At 35.4% G+C, this 22837-nt stretch overlaps 1 protein-coding gene across 1 annotated transcript in view; it reads right to left on the reverse strand.

The window, feature by feature from the left end:
* Positions 1–22837, reverse strand: part of FSTL5 (follistatin like 5) — a 700938-nt gene that overhangs the window by 324301 nt on the left and 353800 nt on the right. Inside the window, exons 5-6 of the mRNA XM_036241790.1 lie at positions 19820–20016; positions 4923–5043 (exon numbers count right to left, since the gene is read on the reverse strand). Coding sequence (XP_036097683.1) covers positions 4923–5043; positions 19820–20016 — 318 coding nt within the window. The remainder of the gene's footprint in view (positions 1–4922; positions 5044–19819; positions 20017–22837) is intronic.

Raw genomic sequence — 22837 nt, forward strand, 5'->3', positions numbered from 1 at the left:
AAGATATAACCTTGGTAAACATATATGCACCCAATATAGGCACACCAACATATATTAAAAATCTTTTGGAGGACTTCAAAGGAAAAATCAACAGCAATACAATCATAACAGGGGACTTTGATACCCCGCTGACATCACTGGATAGATCTTCTAGACAAAAAATTAACAAGGAAACACAGACTCTAAATGAAGCACTAGAGTAAATGGATTTAATAGATATCTAGAGAGAATTATGCCCCAAAACTACAGAATTCACATTCTTCTCAAGTGCACATGGGACATTCTCAAAGATAGACCACAAACTAACCCTCTACGAGTTCAAGAAGACTGAAATCATATGAAGCATATTCTTAGATCACAATGGCATGAAACTAGAAATCAACTGCAACAGGAACATGCCAAGACATTTGAAAATGTGCAGGCTAAATAGCATGTTACTGAACAATGAATGGGTTACTGAGGAGATCAAGGAAGAAATTAAAAACTTTCTGGAAACCAATGAAAATGAACACACAACAACACAAAATCTATGGGATGCAGCGAAAGCAGTTCTGAGAGGGAAGTTCATAGCCCTACAGACCTACCTCAAGAAGCAAGAAAAATTTCTAATAGACTATCTAACCTCACAACTTAAAGAACTAGAGAGCAAACAAAAAGAAAACCTCGGAACAAGTAGAAGGAAGGATCAGAGCAGAAATAAATGACATGGAGACCAAAAAAACAATTCAAAGAATAAATGAAACAAAGAGCTGGTTCTTTGAAAAGATAAACAAGATTAATGGACCCTTAGCTAGATTCACCAAGAAACAAAGAGAGAGAACCCAAATACACAAAATCAGAAATGAAAGAGGAGAAATAATAACTGACACAACAGAAATACAAAGGACTGTTCACAAATATTATGAACAATTATATGGCAACAAATTTGACAATCTAAGCGAAATGGACAAATTTCTAGAAACACATAGACTCCCAAAACTGAACGGGGAAGAGACAGAAAACTTGAACAGACCAATAACAACAAAAGAAACTAAAGATGTAATCAATACTATCCCAGCCAAGAAAAGCCCAGACTCAGATGGCTTCACGGGGATTTATACAGAACATTCAAAGAAGAACTAATACCCATTCTCCTCAAACTATTTCAAAAAATTCAAGCAGAAAGAAGACTTCCAAACTTGTTTTATGAGGCCAGCATAATTCTAATTTCAAAACCAGAAATAAACACTACAAAGAAAGAAAACTACAGGCCAATATCCCTGATGAACATAGACGCCAAAATCCTGAACAAAATACTAGCAAATCGAATTCAGCAATACATCAAAAAAATTATTCACCATGACCAAGTGGAATTCACCCCAGGGATGCAAGGCTGGTACAATATTTAAAGTCAATAAATGTGATACACCACATAAACAAAATGAAAGATAAAAATCATATGATCATATCAATAAACTCTGAAAAAGTATTCAACAAAATTCAGCACCCATTTCTGATAAAAACGCTCAGCAATCTGGGAATAGAGGGATCATATCTCAACATAATAAAGGCCACATATGAAAGACCTACAGCCAACATCATACTCAATGAACAAAAACTAAAAGCATTTCCCTTAAGAACAGGAATAAGACAAGGATGCCCACTTTTGCCACTCTTATTTAACTTATGGAAGTCTTAGCCACAGCAATAAGACAGGAAGAAGAAGTAAAAGGGATCTAAATTGGAAAGGAGGAAGTGAAACTGTCATTATTCGCAGATGACATGATATTATACGTAGAAAACCCCAAAGACTCCATCAAAAATTTACTAGACTTAATAAATAAATTTGGCAAAGTAGCAGGATACAAAATTAACATCAAGAAATCAACAGCATTCTTATACACCAATAATGAACTCACAGAAAGAGAAACTAAAAAAACAATTCCATTTATTATCGCAGCAAAAAAAATTTAAGATACCTAGGAATAAACTTAACCAAAGAAATAAAGGACCTATTTGCAGAAAACTAAAGGTCATTGAAAAAAGAAATAGAGAAAGATATAAAAAAGTGGAAGCACATACCTTGTTCATGGATTGGAAGAATTAACATCATTAAAATGTCCATACTACCCAAAGCAATCTATAGATTCAATGCAATCCCCATCAAAATACCAACGACATATTTCACAGAACTGGAACAAATACTTCAAAAGTTCATATGGAACCAAAAACACCTCGAATAGCCACAGCAATCTTGAAAAAGAAGAACAAAGTAGGAAGGATCACATTACCAGATTTCAGGTTATACTACAAACTCATTGTAATCAAAACAGCCTGGTACTGGCACAAGAATAGGCAGATAGATCAATGGAACAGAATAGAGAACCAAGAAACGGACCCACGGCAATATGCTCAATTAATATTTGAGAAAGTTGGCATGAGCATAAAATGGAATAAAGACTGTCTCTTTAATAAATGGGGTTGGGAAAATTGGATAGCTACATGCAAAAAAATGAAACTAGACCATCACCTTACACCATACACAAGAATTAACTCAAAATGGATAAAAGACTTAAATGTGACTCATGAATCCATAAAAATCCCAGAAGAAAATGTAGGCAACAAAATTGCAGACATTATACGAAGCAGAATTTTCACTGATACAACACCTAAGTCAACAGAAACAAAGGAGAAAATGAACACATGGGACTACATCAAACTCAAAGGCTTCTGCACAGCAAAAGATACAACCATCAAAATGGAAAGGCAACCCACTGTGTGGGAGAGCATAATTGCCAATGATATATCAGATAAGGGGTTAATTTCCAATATATATAGTGTTCATACAACTCAACAAAAGGAAGACAAACAACCCAATTAAAAAATGGGCAGAGGAAATAAATAGACACCTTCCAAAAAGGATATACAAATGGCTAAGAGACATATGAAGAAATGCTCAACGTCACTAATCATCAGAAAGATGCAAATTAAAACAACAATGAGGTATCACCTCACACCTGTCAGAATGGCCGCCATCAACAAATCATCAAACAACAAGTGTTGGTGAGGGTGTGGAGAAAAGGGGACTCTAGTGCAGTGCTGGTGGGAATGCAGACTGGTGCAGCCACTATGGAAAACAATATGGTGTTACCTCAAAAAATTAAAAATTGAACTTCCATTTGACCCAGTGATCCCACTTCTAGGAATATACCCTAAGAAGCCTGAAACACCAGTCAGAAAGAATATATGTACCCCATGGTCGTAGCAGCACTATTTACAATAGCTAAGTTCTGGAAACAGCCCAAGTGTCCATCAGTAGACGAATGGATAAAAATTAGTGGTACATATACACAATGGAGTACTACGCAGCTGTAAGAAAGAAAGATCTCTTATCCTTTGAGACGACATGGAGGGACCTGGAGAGTATTATCCTAAGCGAAACAAGCCAAGCAGAGAAAGACAAATATCACATGATCCCACTTATTTGTGGAATATAATGAACATAACAGTCTTAGGAATGGGGCAGACCCAGAGACGTGGAAGTGGGGTACAGACTGACAATCACCAGAAGAGGTGGGAAGGAGAGATAAACCACAGAACTTTTATGCATATGTGCATGAACAATGGACATGGACAACTAAGCTGGGGACAGGGCTGGGAGGGAGGGGGAGGGAGGTATCAGTGGGGGGGAAAGGAGAAACATCTGTAACAAAAATAAATTAATTAATTATAATAAATAAGTAAATAAATAAATAAATAATCATCAGCAAATAAAAGTAAAAAGAAAAAGATTAAAAGAATAACCTGGCAGAATTTTTTAATCAAATCATCCTCATAACTCTGCTTTATAAAGCACAAAGAGCCAATTTTAAGAAGTCTTTAAGCAATTTATTAATTTGTTTAGAGAGAGAGACATAGAAAGATTAATCACTGCCTTCTTCACACCCCTCCTGAGGATGGAGCCCAAAACCCCAGGCCTGTGCCCTAACTGGGAATTGAATGGGGACCTCTCAGTCCATGGGATGACTCTCAATCCACTGAGCTACACTGGCCAGGCAAAGTCTTTGAGCAATTTAAACAATATAGATGTTTCCAAAGAAACTTAACCTAACTATAATTTTCTATTCTTATGCTAATTATTGTTATTGAAATATATAACACAGATGTGGTGTGTGTGTGTGTGTGTGTGTGTATATATATATATATAAATGGAAAAGTACTCAGTCATAAGAAAAGAGGAAATACTGCCATTTTGTGACAGTGATGGACCTTGAAAGTATCATGCTGAGCGAAATAACCCGTCAGACAGACTGAGCTAAGAACCATATGATGTCACTCATAAGTGGGATATAAAACTGAAACTCATAGGCACAGACAACAGTATGGTGGTTACCAGAGGGGAGAGGCTGAGGAGTAGTAAAGGTAGAGGGGTCAAGTGCATGGCAATGGAAGATGACTTGACTTTGGGTGGTGAGCACACATCCCAATACTCATCGTGTATCATAGAATGTAGACTTGAAAACTGTGTAATCTTATTAACTAATGTCATCCCAATAAATTTAATAAAAATATATAGAAAGTTCAAGTAATCTATTTTGGTTTCCCGATAAAGTCAGCGTGTAAATAATCAAACTGTTTTTGTTACATGAGGGCCACTGGTCAAGTACTGCTCCTTCTCTAAAATAACCTTGAAAGCTGAATTGCAGAATTAATGTCTTAAACTAGAATCAGGGTTATCAAATATTTCCAGCTCTTCATTTTAGAACTACTAAATCCCTTAGTTTTTACATATACTTCAATGCAGTCAAACACTTAAATTACCTCAATTATATGACTTCTCTTAAAAAACAGCTTGTATTCTGAGACCAAGCAAACATAGCCTTTTGTGTAAATGAAGAGGGGGAAAAAAAAGAAAGGAATCGGGGAATTAATCTTATACTCACGGAATGTTCTGTAAAATTCTTCAAGAGCCAGGTGCTTGTCAGAGTTAAAATCATCGTATTTCAGTAGATCATACAAAGTACAATCTGAAAGATCCTTGCCAAGTTCTTCCTGTTTTATCACCTGACAAAAAAATTTATAATCATACAATTATATGCGTGTCTTAATGTTTCTATAGTATTATTAATTGTATGTCATAGTCAGTTAATGTATCATTTTAAGTGTGCAGATCAGTAAAAAACTGGATCTAAAAAATCTGGTTTTCAGTTACTGGATGATTATGTTGCACCATCTCAAAGATATAAAGTTATAAAGTTAAGACAGATACTTAGAATACAATCTTTCCAATACAACAATCTCACAGTGGGACACAGAAATCTGAACATTAAAAGGATATTTTGTATTTCGCTGAATTCCTTTCTCCATTTATACTGATTCAAGAAAATACCTCTACATGAAAATTACCTCCTATGTCTCAGTGACCTATGTCAAAATAAAACAGGGCTCTTTCCCCACAGAACAAGCGAAATAGTTGGTTCCAACTTTTGTCCTTGTACTTGTGAAAAATGAAGCTAGACTTTTTTCTCTCCTCTGCCCGAACTCCTCCCTGCAGGAAGTACAGCATTTGGGATTGTGCATTAACTCCCTTGGTCACAAAGGAGCTATTAAGCAAATGACTGTTTCCAGGAGCCAGATAGAATTAATGCACCGACTGATGATGGAAATCCATTCAAGCGTGAGTGAGGAAAATTATCCAACTGCTTTTCTGCTCTGTTCTCTGTCCTATGGACTGAGGCTGGAGCTTTTTTATATTCTACTGCTTCTGACGATTGCCTGTCATATAAAAGAGCTCCCCGAGATTTCTCAGACATTCCTCTTCATTCTGGGTGGCTGCATAGCTGCTCCAAGGGTTTCCTATTCTCCCTCAGACAGAGCAGTAGTTCATACTGCCTGGAGCTGTGCATCACTGGGTGTGTTTTTTAAAAGGTTATGCAGTGTAATCAGAAAAAAAATGGCTTGAAGTCAGCTAGCACGGGGTTCAGGTCCGGCCAATGCCGCATAACAGCTCTATAATTTCTGGTAAGTCACTTAACCTTTCCTCAATTAAAAACTGAAGATAGTGCCCAGCCGGTGCAGCTCAGTGGTTGAGCACCGACCCATGCACCAAGAGGCTGCAGGTTAGATTCCTGGTCAGGGCACATGCCCAGGTTGTGGGCCCAATCCCCAATGGGGGGCATGCAGGAGGTGGCCAATCAATGTTCTCTCTCATTGAAGTTTCTATCTCTCTTTCTCTTCTCTCTCTAAAATCAATAAAGAAAAAAAAATATATATATATATATATATATATATTTTAAAAAACATTCTTTTAAAAAAAATACTGAAGATAGTAAAATCTATCCTTGATGGTTGTAATAAACATTATACACAAACACACATGCACACACACATACATACATGCATATAGTCAGAGGAAAGACAACATATAGTAAACACTGAGAAATAATGATTTAAAGTTAAAAACATGACTTTTATATATAATTTGTCTCTTATTCAAATAACCCACTGCAGATTTCCACACCAGCTTCTCCATGCTATCATTGTGCATTCACGATGTATTGTTTCTTTGGGGAGAGCAACATGTTTCAAACCCTCTTTGTTTTATCAGTAACAGAGAGAGAAGAAGTGAGAGGGGGAGAGAGATAGAAACATCGATCAGAGAGAACATCGATTGGCAACCTCCTGCATGCCCCCCACTGGGGATTGGGCCCACAACCTGGGCATGTGCCCTGACAGGAATCAAACCAGTGACCTCTTGGTGCATGGGTTGATGATCAACCACTGAGCCACACCAGCTGAGCTAGGTTCTTTATTCTAATACATTGTATTCAAGTATCATTGTTTAGTTGATATTTTGTGACCTAGAGGGAGGGAAATAGGCAAAAATATTTATGAGCTTTAATTGGTTCATATAAACAAATATTGTTGACAGCAAGAAGTAAACCCTACACTGAGGACAGTCCAGCTGGAGGGATTAATAAAACTACCAAATGGCTTTAGCTCTCTCTCCTATCAGCCTAATAAAAAAGCAAATACTGCTTTTCTACTTAGGAAGCAAAAGAGCTTTCAGTCATTTTCCATCTGGCATTTGTTAGATAATGGAAAATGGCTTTTCTTGGACGGGAGGGGAAACAGTGTATTTGATCTTACCTCATTATGCTCTTCCTAAAGATCTGTAATGTTACTGTGGTCATTTTAGGATGCAGTGACACCAGGGTTTGGCGAAGTATTTTAATATTTCAGCAGCTTTTATTATACTTTTTTTTTTTTTTTTTGTCGTGAGATAAACATAGAAGAGAAAGTTGAGGGGAAAGCTTTCATCATTTTTCTACCTTATATTTATTTCTGTTTTACTATTTTACTCTAATTAAATTATGTGTTAGACCAAGAGAACAAACTTCTACCTTTTTCCTGAATGCTGGCTCTGGCATAAGACGAATTTGATCTTGATTTGATCATGATTATAGAACTTAAGCTGGGTTTGCTATTTTAATGAGAGTGCCCTAGAAAGCCTCATGGTCTGGATAGTGACCTGTCTAAAAACCCTATTCATCTATACTGGGCCATGCCCATGTGCAGGACAGAAGCGATTCAGTCTCTCAGTCATCAATGTTTTAAATACATGTTTTCCTCATTTATTCCATTTTTTGATCAATGAAATAGCCTACTTAAAACATACTTCCTGCCTGGACAGTGTGGTACAGTGGACTGAGTGTCATCCCATGGACTGAGAGGTCCCAGTTAGATTCCTGGTCAGGGCACATGCCCAGGTTGCAGGGTCGACCCCCAGTAGGGGGCGTGCAGGAGGCAGCCAAATGATGTTTCTCACATTGCTGTTTCTCTTTCTCCATACCTCTCTCTCTAAAATAAAAATAAAATAAAAAAATTTTAAAAAACATATTTAAAAAACACAAAAAACATACTTCCTCATAAAATTTTCTCTCCTGTGGGTTTCCTGATGGGACTTTGGTATAGTCTGGGGTGTTTGATGAGGGAGATACTTTCCTATGAGTTTTGAACAGCATGGAGAACTTGCTTTAGATATCCTTAAAGTGATGAGTATTTGACTATTGGGAAGAAAGCATATAGAAAATCTAAGTAAATTTCTTTCCTCAGTACATAATAATGCATTAAGCATTTTTTGGCCAGGGGATCCAACTCTGTAGGGCTTTGATAATTTCCTGAACTTCTTTCATTTTCTGCCTGGCACAGGTTTCAAAAACTTCCCACTCTAGGCTCCCAGAACACCTGTTACTACTGAGCGAGTAATTCATGACAGGACTAGAGTCAATGGCTATTTTGTCATTTAAGTATCTATGATGATGCTTCAGTCTAGTAGGCCACTCACAATTTTGCTTTTTATTGTGAATAGTGAAGATGTTTCCGAAACTTACCAGTGTTTTGGTGAACTTGTTAAAACTACAAAAGAGAAAAATTTTATACTTATTTTTGCCCTGACTAAAGCTTAAGTAGCATGAATCTTGGGCTCTAAAGAGGTTAGAGTCAGTGTGACAAGACAGAAATGTCAGCAGAATATATGTTATCAAGGGCTCTCCGCATTCAAGAGGGGGTGCATTCAAGATCAACATAATAGAACTGTCAAATTTGCATGTGGAATTGTAATAACTCAGAGGTAATTCAATATTTTGGTATTATATTCTTTTTGTTCAAAAACAGAAAAATTCAAAAACAAAAGCAAAAACTGTCCCTCCCCAAAAGAAGCTATTCTCCTTAGTATTCTTTTTCATTCATTTATAATCCATTCAGTAAATTATTTTTGACTGTCCACTCTGTATGCTGGACACCGTCCTAGGTACAGAAAACAGCCAACAGAAAGACATGTGAAATTGACCCTCCAGTGAAGAAGAATCAAAGAGATATACAAGTTAAACATAGAGTATGTCAGATGATAATAAGTTACCTAGACATAAATAAAACTAGAAAGAGAAATAGAAAGTATCAGAGGTGGGTATAGAAAATTGTCTCCCTGCTGTGGAGATGTGTGTGCATTAGATTTTTGGAGACATGGCATGACTTGGAAGTCCAAGATTATTAGACTGACACTCATAAAAGGTACAATACACATGGGATTGATTTTGATGCTCTCAAGGCAGGTCATGGTGATGACATGATGAATGAAGGGGTATAGGATGAGAGAGGAGTGGAATCTGTCAGCTCTGTGTCTTTTGCTTTCCTTGGTAAAAGTAGGAGAGAACTGCAACTGTGAATTCATGGACAGATATACCAGTTACATGTTCAAGTTATCTGATTTCTTTCTCATCCAAACGATTTTTCTTAAACTAATTATGACCATGTCAAAGTCTCAGTGATCTTAGTGAAATGAGAGCTCAGGTCTTCTCTATTTTAAAGAAAGTCCATCACATTTATGAAATTGAGAAGAGGCACATCTATTCAGTTTTCTACTTGGAAAACATATAAATTAATCTAAGCTTAAGAGTCAGAAAATAAAAATATTCCTTTGGAGGAATATTCATCTCCAGGCATTAGCGTTAGCTTCCCCTTTATTTTCAATATGGGTTAGCTCCTCTACTACTTAGTCTGCACAGCTTCTTGTATATGTTCTGTCTTCCTATCTCCTCTTCTTTGCTCCCTCCCTTCTCTTTGCAAGAAAATATGCCAAGAACTGTGCTGGGACTGGAAATAAGTTAGTAAATAAGAATGACATAGACTCTGCAACCATGGAGATAATATTCTAAAAAGGATGAGTGGGAACATGTAATCAAAAAATTAAATGAACAAGTCAATTAATTTTTAACAATCCTCCAAAAATAAACAAGGTAAAAGGGCAGAGCAAATAATCAGTATTATAATTATAAATGTTTAACTGTATGTAACTGATTTCATCCTAACATAGGTATATTAAAATAAAAGAATTACAGGAAAATATGCCTAATATATAAGAAAACATTAAACAAATAATATAGAGCCAATATTAATTCTTTTGAAAGACCAGCTAAAGAGATAACATTATTAAACCTCTAGAGAAAAGAGAAGTATTTTAAGGCCTTCTCTGTGGCCCACAGGGGTTCTCTAAACATGAATGCCGAAATTTTAAATCCACCCTGATATTCTAAAGGAAAAATGTTACAAATGATATGTTTACAATTAAAAAATAATTATGTTAACCTAGGCAGCTAGTTATTAACAAAAAAAGGGGGCAAATGGAATCAGACATTAAGACCGATTAAGTAGCAAGCGGCTGTTTTGCAGCCACCCCAGTGGGGCGGAAGAACCAACCAGGGGGCAGTTCCTTTGTTGGGCACATGTGCAGTAGAATCCAGATGATGAGGTAGAACTATGAGCTATGCACAGTAGGAGATAAAACGGGGACCTGAAAGGGGAGGAGTCTAGCTTGGGAAAATCTGGGAAAAGAATCTGATAGGATAAGGGCATGAAACCCTGGAAGATCCAGGAAAGGGATTGGATAGGAGGAGGTACCAGCATAGCACTGTAAATTTCAGGAAACAGGCTCTATAGTTTGAAAGAAAGCCTACTCTTTCCCAAGCCAAGAAAATATAATCAAAGTTTAACAAAGGCGAGAGGTTCTAGCTCTCCTCTCTCCCTCTCTCCCTCTCTCCCTCTCTCCCTCTCTCCCTCTCTCCCTCTGGGGAGGGGGTGTGTGGCAGCAGTGCAGGCCTAAGCACTGCACCGGAAGTGGGCCAGAGGGGAACAGAGACTAAGCTAAACTACTGACGCTTCAGATGTCTGTGCTGAAATAATGACACAGTATCTCTGGGCCCTGGCCCTCCTCCTAGATTGGTGGGCTGGACTGCAGGCCTGCAGCCCTGTAGCCCCAGATGCTGGATTTCTGTCCAGGGAGATGGGGTTGAGTTACCTGGTCATAGATGAGACAGTGTGGTGGCCTCTTCAGGTGCATCTATTCCCTGCATGCCCTTCAACTAAATCTTGCCACTACACCTCAGATCCTCCTGTGTCTCGTTATTCCCCGAAATGCATTTCCTGTGATTTAGCAAGAACCCATTTCCAGACCAGTCCACCCCAGGAACAGTTACTTCTGCTTCCAGATACAAATGAAAGTACTGGTTTTTCATTGTAGCTTTGAGCTGCACCAAAATTGGCAATTACAGGCCTTACCTTTCTCTAAGTGCTAATTATTGCTGTTATTATTACTCCGAGATATTTAGCACTTGCAAGGATATTCCCAGTACTACTAGGGCCTAACCACTGCCATGGCCAATGCTTTTCTAAGTCAAACACATGGTTTCTGTGGCCTTATTTTGAATACCTGATGTGTATGGGCTCTTAAAATGTTAAATAGAATTAATTACCATGGCATTTCCTGGAAGTTCTCACTTATCATTCTTTCTTGTCTATATAAGTGCTTACTTATTTGTATTTAATTTGTTCCCAATAAAATAGCTTTTTTATCTATGGGACAAAAAATTCTTACCAATCCCACAGTGTTAAATAAACATGCTGACTAGACATCAGAATCTTTTTAAGGATCTTTAAAAGTGTAATAGGCTTTATAAACTCAAAATAAAGATTAAGGATCCATCTTCCATGTAACATTTCTAATAATTTTTAAGAAAATTGTTATGTATGAAGGTTACAAAAAACAACATTGCCATGCCCATATCGTTAGCTTAAAAATATCTAGTCTTATTTATGCCTGCTTTTTATTTAATTTTGTAAATGTATTCACATATGGTAGTCATTGAGCAAATGGCTTTTTAAGTCAAATATGTATAACATAATAATCTAAATCCTGTGAACAAGTAGTTCTTTTTATTATTTTAATAAAGAGTTGGCATTTGCACACATTAGGAAAATATTTCATCCTAATATGCATTCCTAATGTGAATCGGCTAATTAAGATGACAGAATCTAAACGAAGAAAAAGTTAAATCAATATACTCAATACAGATGCTTATTTAAACTCAGACTCATGAGAGAATGACTCTGCTTGCTTAAATTCTATGGGTGGTTATTTTACAAAATGGGGAGAGATCTAAGAAGCAGATTTTCCTAGCTGTCAGTATCATTTCACCTCAAGAACCCTGTATTTGCTGCTCTTAAATTAACTAAACGAGAAGGCCACGAGACTGAGCCAGCTCTAATGCAGAAGCACCTACACAAGCAGCCCAAATTCTAAGCCTACGAATGCCTCAAGGTTACTCAATCGAAAGCCAAGGAAATCCAATCACAGTCATTTGTTTAAACTATAGCCGATCAATGATTTCCTTAGTTTGCTTGTTTGCCTTTTCTCTATAAAAGTTTTTCTCTAACTCCCCTCTTTGGAGTGCTTCTCGCCACTTCCAGTTTGGTTGCCCATTTCAAAATAATCTTTATTGAAATGAAACCTTAAAATTTTAATGTGCCTCAGTTTATCTTTTAACAGTGCCCACACACTCAAGGATGCCCTGGCCGTAAGTGATATCAGCTTGTGTGCTCCCTTATCTTATTCCGCGGATCAAATAGATGGGATCACAATGCAAGAAATCGTTTTCCATTCTCCTCTCAGAAACAGTGTGGACACATTCCTTTGTGCTTCATACCCTAGCTTACCTCTGAAGTCCTAAGAAACCCACGTCTCCTCATATGGCTGAGCACATTTTCCAATCCGACCAGATCTCTATTTCTTTCCAACTCAAACCCATCAAAGTTCTCTCTGGGAATCCAGCTCTCTGATCCAGACATTTTCTTTTGTCTTTCTTTTTAAAATATAAAAATACGTTCTTTGTCATACTGACTTTAAAAAATTCTGGCTGCCCCTAAGAAAGCCATTTGTCCAATAGTTTTAACAATTGGAGGGTAATTTTTCTCTCAGATCCATTCTATCCCAGTGCAAGGAAGATGATAAATAACTACATGCCTATTGGCCTCCCCATTGGCACTTCTTGATCATTTCCTCCTTCTAACTCAGTCTTCACCAGATGATGATAGATAGATAGATAGATAGATAGATAGATAGATAGATAGATAGATAGATAGATAGATAGATGAGAGAGAGAGAGAGAGAGAGAGAGAGAGAGCGAGCGAGCCTGCTCTTTGACTCTCAGGTCATTCAGCTACCTGATTCTCTTCTGTCCCTACCCCATAATTCATGAGTGGATAAAGCTCCTGATTCACACCCTTGTTGTTCATTTCCATTTACTCTTTCAATATTCCTAGTGACTTCAATATCTATGAAAATAAATGACTCAGAAGAGTCCTACACTCTTTTTCATAACAAATGATCATTAACCTTTTCTATTCCAATGACATTTTCCTACATGCCAGCCTGCCAGGATGAACATGTTCATATCTTAGATCATATCATCCTCAAATCTTGATTTCAGGCATTATGTATTCAGGTCTTAAGGCCACAAATGAGCTATTATGGAGCTGAGTGCCTGACCACACTAGTCATATATATGATACTTAGGGGAGATATCAGGATGCTGTGGTCAAGTTGGTGACCATGCTTCAAAGAAAATTCTTTTTTTATTTTTATAGAGAGAGGAAGAGCGAGAGAGAGAAACATCGATGTGAAAGGCACACATCGAGTGGCTGCCACCCACATGACCCAACCAGGGCCAGGGACAAACCACAACCGAAGCACATGCCCTTAGCGGGAACCGAACCCGGGTCTCTCTGGACCACAGGCCAACACTCTAACCGCTGAACCAAAGCGGCCAGGGCTCAAAGAAAATTCTTTACAAGTCTGTTGAGACTTTTGCAGTGAGTTATTATTCTATGAGACATACATTGAAAAATTCAACCAATTTGGAATATACTGCTACCAGAAAAACTTCCACTGAAACAAGTTTATTAAAACTCAGATTTCACAGTAGACCCAAAGAGAGTGCTGAATTCTTACTGTTAGATAATATAATTTAAGAGAGAGACGAGAGAGATCCAGACAACATAAATGAACCTGAGACACCTATTTAGATTCAAAAAGTGGAGCTAAAGTAGAACACCAAACAAGCAAGTTTTCACACCTTATAAGAATTGTCCTCAGGAAAAGCCAGGACATTTGGTTTTGCCTTTAATATAGAGTTGGCTACTGGAAGAGACCATTCACCGCGACATCATCATTTTGAATGGGATTCCTATAAAGACCGAATTTGACAGACATCCCACTCTACCCTACCAGCCAACTCTATATCCTTTGGGGGAGCAGAAGTCTCAGTCAAGGGGTGAAAGTCGGCCTGATACACATTTGAGGAAAGTGAGAGATAGGGGATTTTACTGCGAGTGTGTAAAAAGTACGGCAGGAGACAGAGGTTAGGAATTTCTGCTAGTCTCTATGACTGAAAACTTATGTCCCCCTCAGGGAAGAATATGACAGATATTGGTTTCTGATATTCTATAACTTGCCATTGGTTTTTAATGAAGGTAAATATTGGCAAATGTGAAATGTGATATATTTGATTCAGCAAACTGAGGAAGAAAAATCTAAGGTAGAACCATATTGTTTTGCATAATAAGGTATTTGAACCCCATATAAAATTGAGGAATTGCAGTTGAGAGATGAACTTAGTGACTGCATCCATGATAAAGGAAATGTAAGCCACACCCCGGATAAACCGAAGGAAGGGGAAAGTGCATAAGTGCTTCATCAAAAAGATTTTAATTTGTGATTTGTGCAACATGTGATGTCAACTCAACCTCTGTCTCCTACATACATCTTCATTGAAGTCCACATTGCTTTTTGCAAATGAGTATTTGTGTGTGTGAGTGTCTGTGTGTGTGTGTGTGTGTGTGTGTGTGTTTAACCCAAAGAGAAATGAAAAGGGTACAATAGACAACAGACATTACTGTATCCAACAGACATTGGATATAGTAAGATAATAATAGTATTGTTACTATTACTACTACTACTGTTACTATAAATTAGTTACTATAATATTTTTTATTTCTTATAACTTAATTTTGTGGGCAAGAAAAAAACACGTTAAACTAGGTATTTGACATTTTGATATATGGAGATATTTTAGTATAATATATATCATCTTAAATATATATACACACATATATGTATGTATATATATATATAATTCTTTTCTATGCTTACTTAAATGTAACATATCTCTAAAATCATGAACACTCTATATTCTGGAAAAAAAGTCTAACATCACAGGTTGCAGAACATTATATACTGTCTCTAAGATAGAATTCAGGATTTAACAATCATGCAGGCTTTATAAGTAGAAGAGTACTCCAAATGACATGAGAAAAATAAATAGCAACATTTTATCATTCTTTTCCAATACCTTGGAATAACCAAAACTATTTCTCTTCTTTTGCAAGACAACTTTTTCATTGCAAAACATGGTATTAAAACTACTTGAATGTTTAATAATGTATATATAAATTTTCAGATATTATATATATATATAATATATATAAAAAAATATATATATTTTTCAGATATTATATATAAATAACTGCTAACTAAGGATATTTGCTTTGTTCTCACCTACCATCTAATTGCAAAAATTTTAAAAATGCAAAGGCTTAGCTTGAAAATATTGATCAATTGCTTATTCACTAATCCAAGTATATGCACCCTCTTTATTTCCATTATCATCACAGCATCCTCACAAATATTAGTTTTTAAAATATAATTGTGGCTAGTAATTACATCATGCTTTCTATGTGCTAGTCATGTGTCTAAGAATCTTACATATTCTAATAATATAAATAGCACATCAAATTTATGCACCAGGTGCTGTTATCATTGCTGATATATCAAAAAAGGAAACTAAGAGTTTAAGTAACTTGCCAAAAGTTACCAAGGTAAGTAGTAGAGATATGATTTGAACCCAAGCTTTATAATCAAAGTTCTTAACCACTTTGCCATGATTACAAAAATCTTCATTTTTGAAAAATATGCTAAGACTGCATCTATTTAAGGCCACTCACTCCTTTGCTATTTGAACATTCTCTTGATCTTTTGAAATGCATATTCTACCTCAATCTTTGTTGATTTCTCTTCAGTTATTACCTGTTTAAACTCTTCCAGATCCTCAGCTGTCAATAAAAAATCTACCAGTGTTCTAACATTAATTTTCTCAACTTTATAAAATATGAGTCTTTTGAAAGTTCAAAGTTTCTTTTTGTGATAAATTTTCATTTTATTGTTTGATATTTCCAACATACAATAATCAGCATCACACTGGAAGACAATGTACAAATTAAGCTAAAGTGGTGAAGAGGTGGAAGGATTGGATCTATTTCTATAAATATCTCATTTATTTTAGCAAATATTTTCTTGCTATAACAAGTTATTAACTGTGATACTAGAGATCCTACCCCCATATCTACTGCTTTTTATTATGTATTTTTTTCTTTCAATTAGACAGGCCTCTAGGTTCTAATTTACTTGGAAATCTACAAGAGCAACTCTAGGAAATATATTCATTATGTGGAGTAAGAATAGAATATGTGCAGCCAGCTTCCTGTGGCATTTATAAAACCTCAAAGCCAAATTATGTTCTTTAATTTTTACTTGTCACTGGCAGTATCTTAGGTTACATGTTACATTTTTTGCTAATAATAGTTTGTAAATTATTAACAGATACCATTAAGGTCCTTTCCCTCTTAACTCAAAGTTAAATGATTTTTAAATTTTATATTAATTCATAATATATGTTTCCAAATTTATGAGTAAAGTTTATATGTATTATTGGTCATAACATGACATACAGGTTTTTTTTAAAAGGCACTTATAACTTAAAAATACACAAGTCAAAAATAATAATTGTGTCATAAGTAGCTAGAAATTTATTATGTCTTCTTCAGTGTGCCCATTATAACCTGCTCTTTTCATAATTGATTGCTGATGGATGGGATACTAACATTTCCACTATATACTGCTGAAGGAAAGAGTGACTTATTGGTGTGGGATATGCTCAGAAAGAGTCAGTAAACATCTTCCCAGATCCTTGCTTGATGTACCTCATAGATGGCCAAGGTATCAATGTAATTCTGCAGATAATTTCTGTTCTCACATCACAACTTTTAGATGAATTAGAAGGACACTTTTCAGACACAAAGGAAGTTCCAATCAAAGGTTAAACTAAACTAAACTAAACTTTAGATCAGATGAACTTTATTATGAGTTGAATTGTGTCCTTCCAACAGATATTTTAAAATCCTAATCCCCAGTACCTCAGAAATGTGACCGTTTTTGAAATAGGGTTGTTAAAGAGCAATAGATAACTTAAGATGAGGCCATGCTGGAGTAGAGTAGACCCTTATCCAATATGACTGCTGTCTTTTTAAGAGACAAGATGATGTAAAAACAGGCACACAGAGAAGGCAATGTGGCTATAGAAGCTGAGACTGAGTGATGTCTGCACAAGCCAAGGAATGCCTGGTGTTAACAGAAGCGGAAAGAGGCAAGAAAAAATCCTGCCCCAGAGGCGGCAGTGGGAGCATGGCACTGCCTACACCTTGATCTTGGACTTTGAGAGACAGAGAGGTTGTTTGAGCCACCCACATTGTGGCATTGTGTGATGGCCGCCCTGGGAAACTAACACAAGCTTGAATGTAGCGGAAATGTCCAACACGTGCAGATGAAAATTCTATAATGATTAGAAAGTTTCTTTTCGGATTTAGATGTGGGTATTACGATGATAACTAGATTTGGTCAGATCATGTTTTGAACCTAACCAATGATTACAGTGGTGTAAATGTTTAATAAAAACTAAAAATATTTAAAAAATAAGAAGTAAACCAAAATACACACACACACTCACACACACACTCACACACACACACACACACATATTCAAATATGTCAGACACACATAGATCAAGGTGGAATGCCTTAATTATATATTCATTTTCATGTAATTAACTTGTTATTTGTTATTACTATAAATATAAAATTTCAAAGTGTTTCATTTCCGAAAACTAAATCATAAGGTATATGACAATACAGATAGCTTAATTAAAAGTTTTCCAATGGAAATGCAGAATGGTGCAGCCACTATGGAAAACACTATGGTGTTACCTCAAAAAGTTAAAAATTGAACTGCCATTTGACCCAGTGATCCCACTTCTAGGAATATACCCTAAGAAACCTGAAACACCAATCAGACAGAATATATGTACCCCTATGTTCATAGCAGCACTATTTACAACAGCTAAGACCTGGAAACAACCCAAGTGTCCCTCGGTAGATGAGTGGATAAAATAGCTGTGGTACATGTACACAATGGAGTACTATGCAGCTGCAAGAAAGAAAGATCTCCTATCTTTTGAAATGGCATGGAAGGACCTGGAGAGTATTATGCTAAGCAAAACAAGCCAAACAGAGAAAGACAAATATCACATAATCTCACTTATTTGTGGTACATAATGAACTAAGCAAACTAATGAACAAAACTGACCCAGAGACATAGAGGTAGGGTATAGACTGACAAACACCAGAAGCGGGGGGTCGGGGAGGAAGAGATAAACCACAGAACTTATATGCATGTATGCATAACCAATGGACATAGACAACAAAGCTGGGGAAGGCATGTGGGGGATGGTGAATAGGATGTCAATAGGGAAAAAAGAAGAAACATCTGTAACAAAAACAAATTAATAAAAATAATTTTTTAAAAAAGTTTTCCAATTTTACCTAAAATTCCAGAGTTTGATTGGCTTAAATCTTATTGCTTGGGACTTAGTAACTACCCAATAAATGTGGGCTAAATTAAAAAAGATAATGAAAATGATATATATTTTAATTAACTGGAATGACAAGAACTATAGTCAATTTGCTCACAAGGTCACTTTAATATGAAGTCTCAAAACTAAGTTATACTATTTCAAAGCCTAGAAATACTTGCATGATAAGACTAATAGTCTATACTGTCAGGATTTTTAAATAAGCCATAAAATTAACCATAAAAGATGAGTGGTATAATGTTATGGAAATAGACTATTGATTTCTTTTTGAAAACTATATTAACTGCTATACACAGTAGCAAAATATGCCTCAAGATACACCATAGCGATAAGTCAGCAAAATTCCTCAGGGCTATTATCCTTTTCCTAGTCACTCTAGATTGGCTTTTTCTCTCTATTACTTTCTGAAATCTGTATATTTCTGGAGAAATTGTGTGACCCTTATTTTACATTTCTAGTACTATCCAGAACTGGTTTAGATTCTTTAGTCTGGTATTACAGTTTCCTTCAAAATAGTCTGTCTGTCTCTGTGACACACACATAAAAATATTTCTAGTTTTCCAAATGGCTCACATAAAAACTTTTTGTTTATTAATATATTCTCTTTAATAACAAGCTTTTTTTACATGTATCATTTAGGTGTCAAGTTTTAAAGAAATGAAATTTGATAATGTGGACTTAATATTAAATATGAATTAATTTTATAATTGATCCTTGACTGTTGAAAAAGTACTGGAATATGTCTATAATTCAATATCATCTTAAATAGCTTATTTATATTATGTTATAGTTGTGCTCAATTGCTGGTCACTAGTTCCCTTGAACACTGAATAAACAAGGTTTTATTGACCGATATAAAATTAAACATTACAAAAGCTCCAGAATATACCTCAATATAGCTTATAAACTCTATAAAATAGAGAACTGGTAATTCCTTTACGTGTTTAAGGTATAGAAACCTGTTAAATATCTCTTTTTTAAATGGTAAAATATAACATAAAGCTATTTGAAGTGAACATTGTTTATAGAGTAGTCAAATTTTACTTTAAAAAATATTGTATGCTTACACTATCAAGTAATATAGATTAAATATACATTTTATTAATATAGAATAAGTTCACACAAATGCAGATACACTGTATATGCAATATTTAGATAAGCTTCTTAATTTAATTATTATTCATACCTGAGTTAGTTCATTAATATCTATAAGTCCGTTACTGTCGGCATCAAAATATTTAAACATTTGATCCACCAACAACTTCTTCTGAGATAGGTCATCATCGTTAGAGTTTTCATTTTCTTGTGTAATATATTTTTGATTTTGTAAATCTAAAAGCATGCTTTTCATCTTGCTGTAGTCGGTGGCCTTGCAGTTATCTCCTGAAACAAAAGATCTAAGTTACTTTCAAAGCAATATAATTGAAACCAAATCATTCATTTTATTAATGTTTAGAAGCTAATATCTTATAGATAGTACACTTTCTACATATTTTTTGTTTCTACTTGCCATACTTGACAACTTGTGTGAGGCAAAAATTAGGCTTATATTCATGGCAGGGTAGAAAATTTTAGCTGTATCAAATCTAATAACAATATATTTACTGTGTATTTTCTCTATGCCAAAGTCATTGGTTCTGTGGACACAGAAACACATGATAGCTTTAATTGGCCACAGTGCTTAAACACATTTTCTTAGTTTTAATCCTCACAATACGTCTGCATGCTGATAGTTTCACAGGTATTGAACATGAGGGATGGGAAGATGGCATGGCTTGCCCAAGGCGAAAGGTTGCATTGTGCTGAATTTTGCACTTAAATGCATATGTATTGGCTCCAAAATACTGTAGCACATTTTTTATTGGATATCTGTTTTTTATATTGGTTTTTTTTTTTTGCAGAAGTTTATATGTGTGTGTATTTACATATTTTAAAAGTCTATTTATAATGCCACCAAGCTCAGACTTGTATTCCTCCAAACGTCTTCACATATTTTCTGCTATTTATTTATTTCTCCTTTTAGAGCACTCCGTGTATAGCATGATATATATTTTCATTTCGTATCTTAAAGTTTTCACTTTTCAAATTTCATCGCTACAACGATAGTAAAGGTTTATTGAAGTAGTGATGCATTACATATTTCCACATCTCCCATATTATAATCATCAGAATAATGGGGGCATCACCGTTAATGAAAATAATTGCTTGGCTTAATATCTGAAAAAATAATTATGATAATTAATTCTCAAATCTTTGCATGGTTATTCTACAAAGTATTTTACTTATAATAGACTCATAGTGATGTCTATATAAATAGTGCACTGAAATAAACCATTGAGATCAAATGTGATATAAATTATATTACAGAAAATACAGTACATAATGCAAATTATAAACTAATAAAGTAGGTATTATATTGCCTAAGAAGTTTTTAAAACATATTTTTCGGGGAAAAAAAGATAACTTTGCATTTGTGGTCAATTTTGACAATTAGGATTTGACACAATCTATAGTTTTAAAGGAAGATTTTAAGAAATGTCAAATAGATATCTAAGAAGCCTGTGTTGAAAAGCACATTTGAAGTCTCATTCTCTTTTAAAACAAGACAGAAAACAATGTCTGCTGGAGAGATGAAAGACTCTTATGTTTCAAAGACAGTGAAATGACTACTGTTGTTCATCAATTTTATTGTTTAGCAATCCTGTTAAGAACTTCATTTTTTACAAAAAAAAATCTAAACTTTGTGCTGCAGATTAAGTAAATTTTATATTATTCTGTTCTCAGTGTAGAACAATAATAAGACTATGTTTTCATAATAGCAAGGAAATCACTGTCAAGGAAGAGAAGTAATCAATCCAGAGGGATAGTAACAATTGTGGTGTCCATGAAAATGGCAAAATGGCACAAAAGGAGCCTTCAAATATGTGTGCGTGTGTGTGTGTGTGTGTGTGTGTGTGTGCATGTGCACATGTGGGTGTACTTCAGAAAGAGAGAGAAATGTGTGATAAAGAAATGGGAAAAAAGATAATAGACCATTTCAATAGCCCCACCTGGGATTTCTGTATTTGACCTTGAATCTATATGTCCTATCATTTGACTGACAAGAAGGAGGGGGGTGGGGTTGAGATTGAGGAGCTGATCTGTGATCACAGGCAATGAGGAGATCAGAATGTTGATGAGAGGCAGATGGACAATAGAGTTTAAATGCTGGAAACCTTTTAACCAACATTAAAAATTTAGAAAAGAGCATACAATTTGGGTTGTTGTGCTCTAATTTTGATCTAATCAAATAATGTGATCATTGTGTTGCTCTCTATTAATACTTTTGTTTCCAACTTTCCTAAGTCCAAGCACTGTTAAATAGATTGCATGTAATGCAGGTTTCCTAGGTACTCTTAAAACAATCCAAAAATGCAGACAATATAATTATCACCATTTTACAGGCGGCGAACCAAGGAACAGATTATTACATAACATGTTCAAAGTTACAGAGCTAGAAAGAAACAGAATGATTTTTATACACAGGCAATATCTTTTCTATCCTTTATTTTCTACTTCTCTTACCTTCAGGAATGAGTTTTGAAATCAACTTATACATAGATTCAGTAAGTTTGTCCAAGGATTATAGGTAAAGTGAAAAATAAATATAATAATAAACTCAAGGCAATATCACTACTCAAATTACAGATATAGAAAGTAGAACACCAGAAGAAAAAAAAAAAAAGTAGTATCTGAGAAGTAGGAAAACCATAAAAAAGTACTAAAAGAGGAGGAAGTTAAAGGGAAAACAACTTTTCAGAAGGAGGGTATGATGAAGTGTCAAATGTTTCAGAATAGAAGATAAACAATAAAATATGTCCATTACATTGCTTAAATCCGAAGTAATTAGTGAATTTAAAGGATAATTTTAGTAAATCAAAACAGCAGAATTCATTTAGTGAGTTAAGTGAAAAAAATAGTGAGGAAGATGGCGGCATAGGTAAACGCAGTATCACACCCTCCCACAACCACATCAAAGTTACAACTAAACTACAGAACAACCATCATTCAAAACCGCCTGAGATCAAGCTGAATGGAAGTCCTACAACTACAGATATTAAAACAGCAGCCACATCCAGACTGGTAGGAGGGGCGCAGGCACCATGAGCTGGTCCCACACCCAAGTGTGGTGGATAAAAATCAGGAGGATACCTCGGCTGGGAAA

The sequence above is a fragment of the Molossus molossus genome, unplaced genomic scaffold (genome assembly GCF_014108415.1).
Source record: "Molossus molossus isolate mMolMol1 unplaced genomic scaffold, mMolMol1.p scaffold_m16_p_4, whole genome shotgun sequence".
In the NCBI taxonomy this organism is placed as follows: domain Eukaryota; kingdom Metazoa; phylum Chordata; class Mammalia; order Chiroptera; family Molossidae; genus Molossus; species Molossus molossus.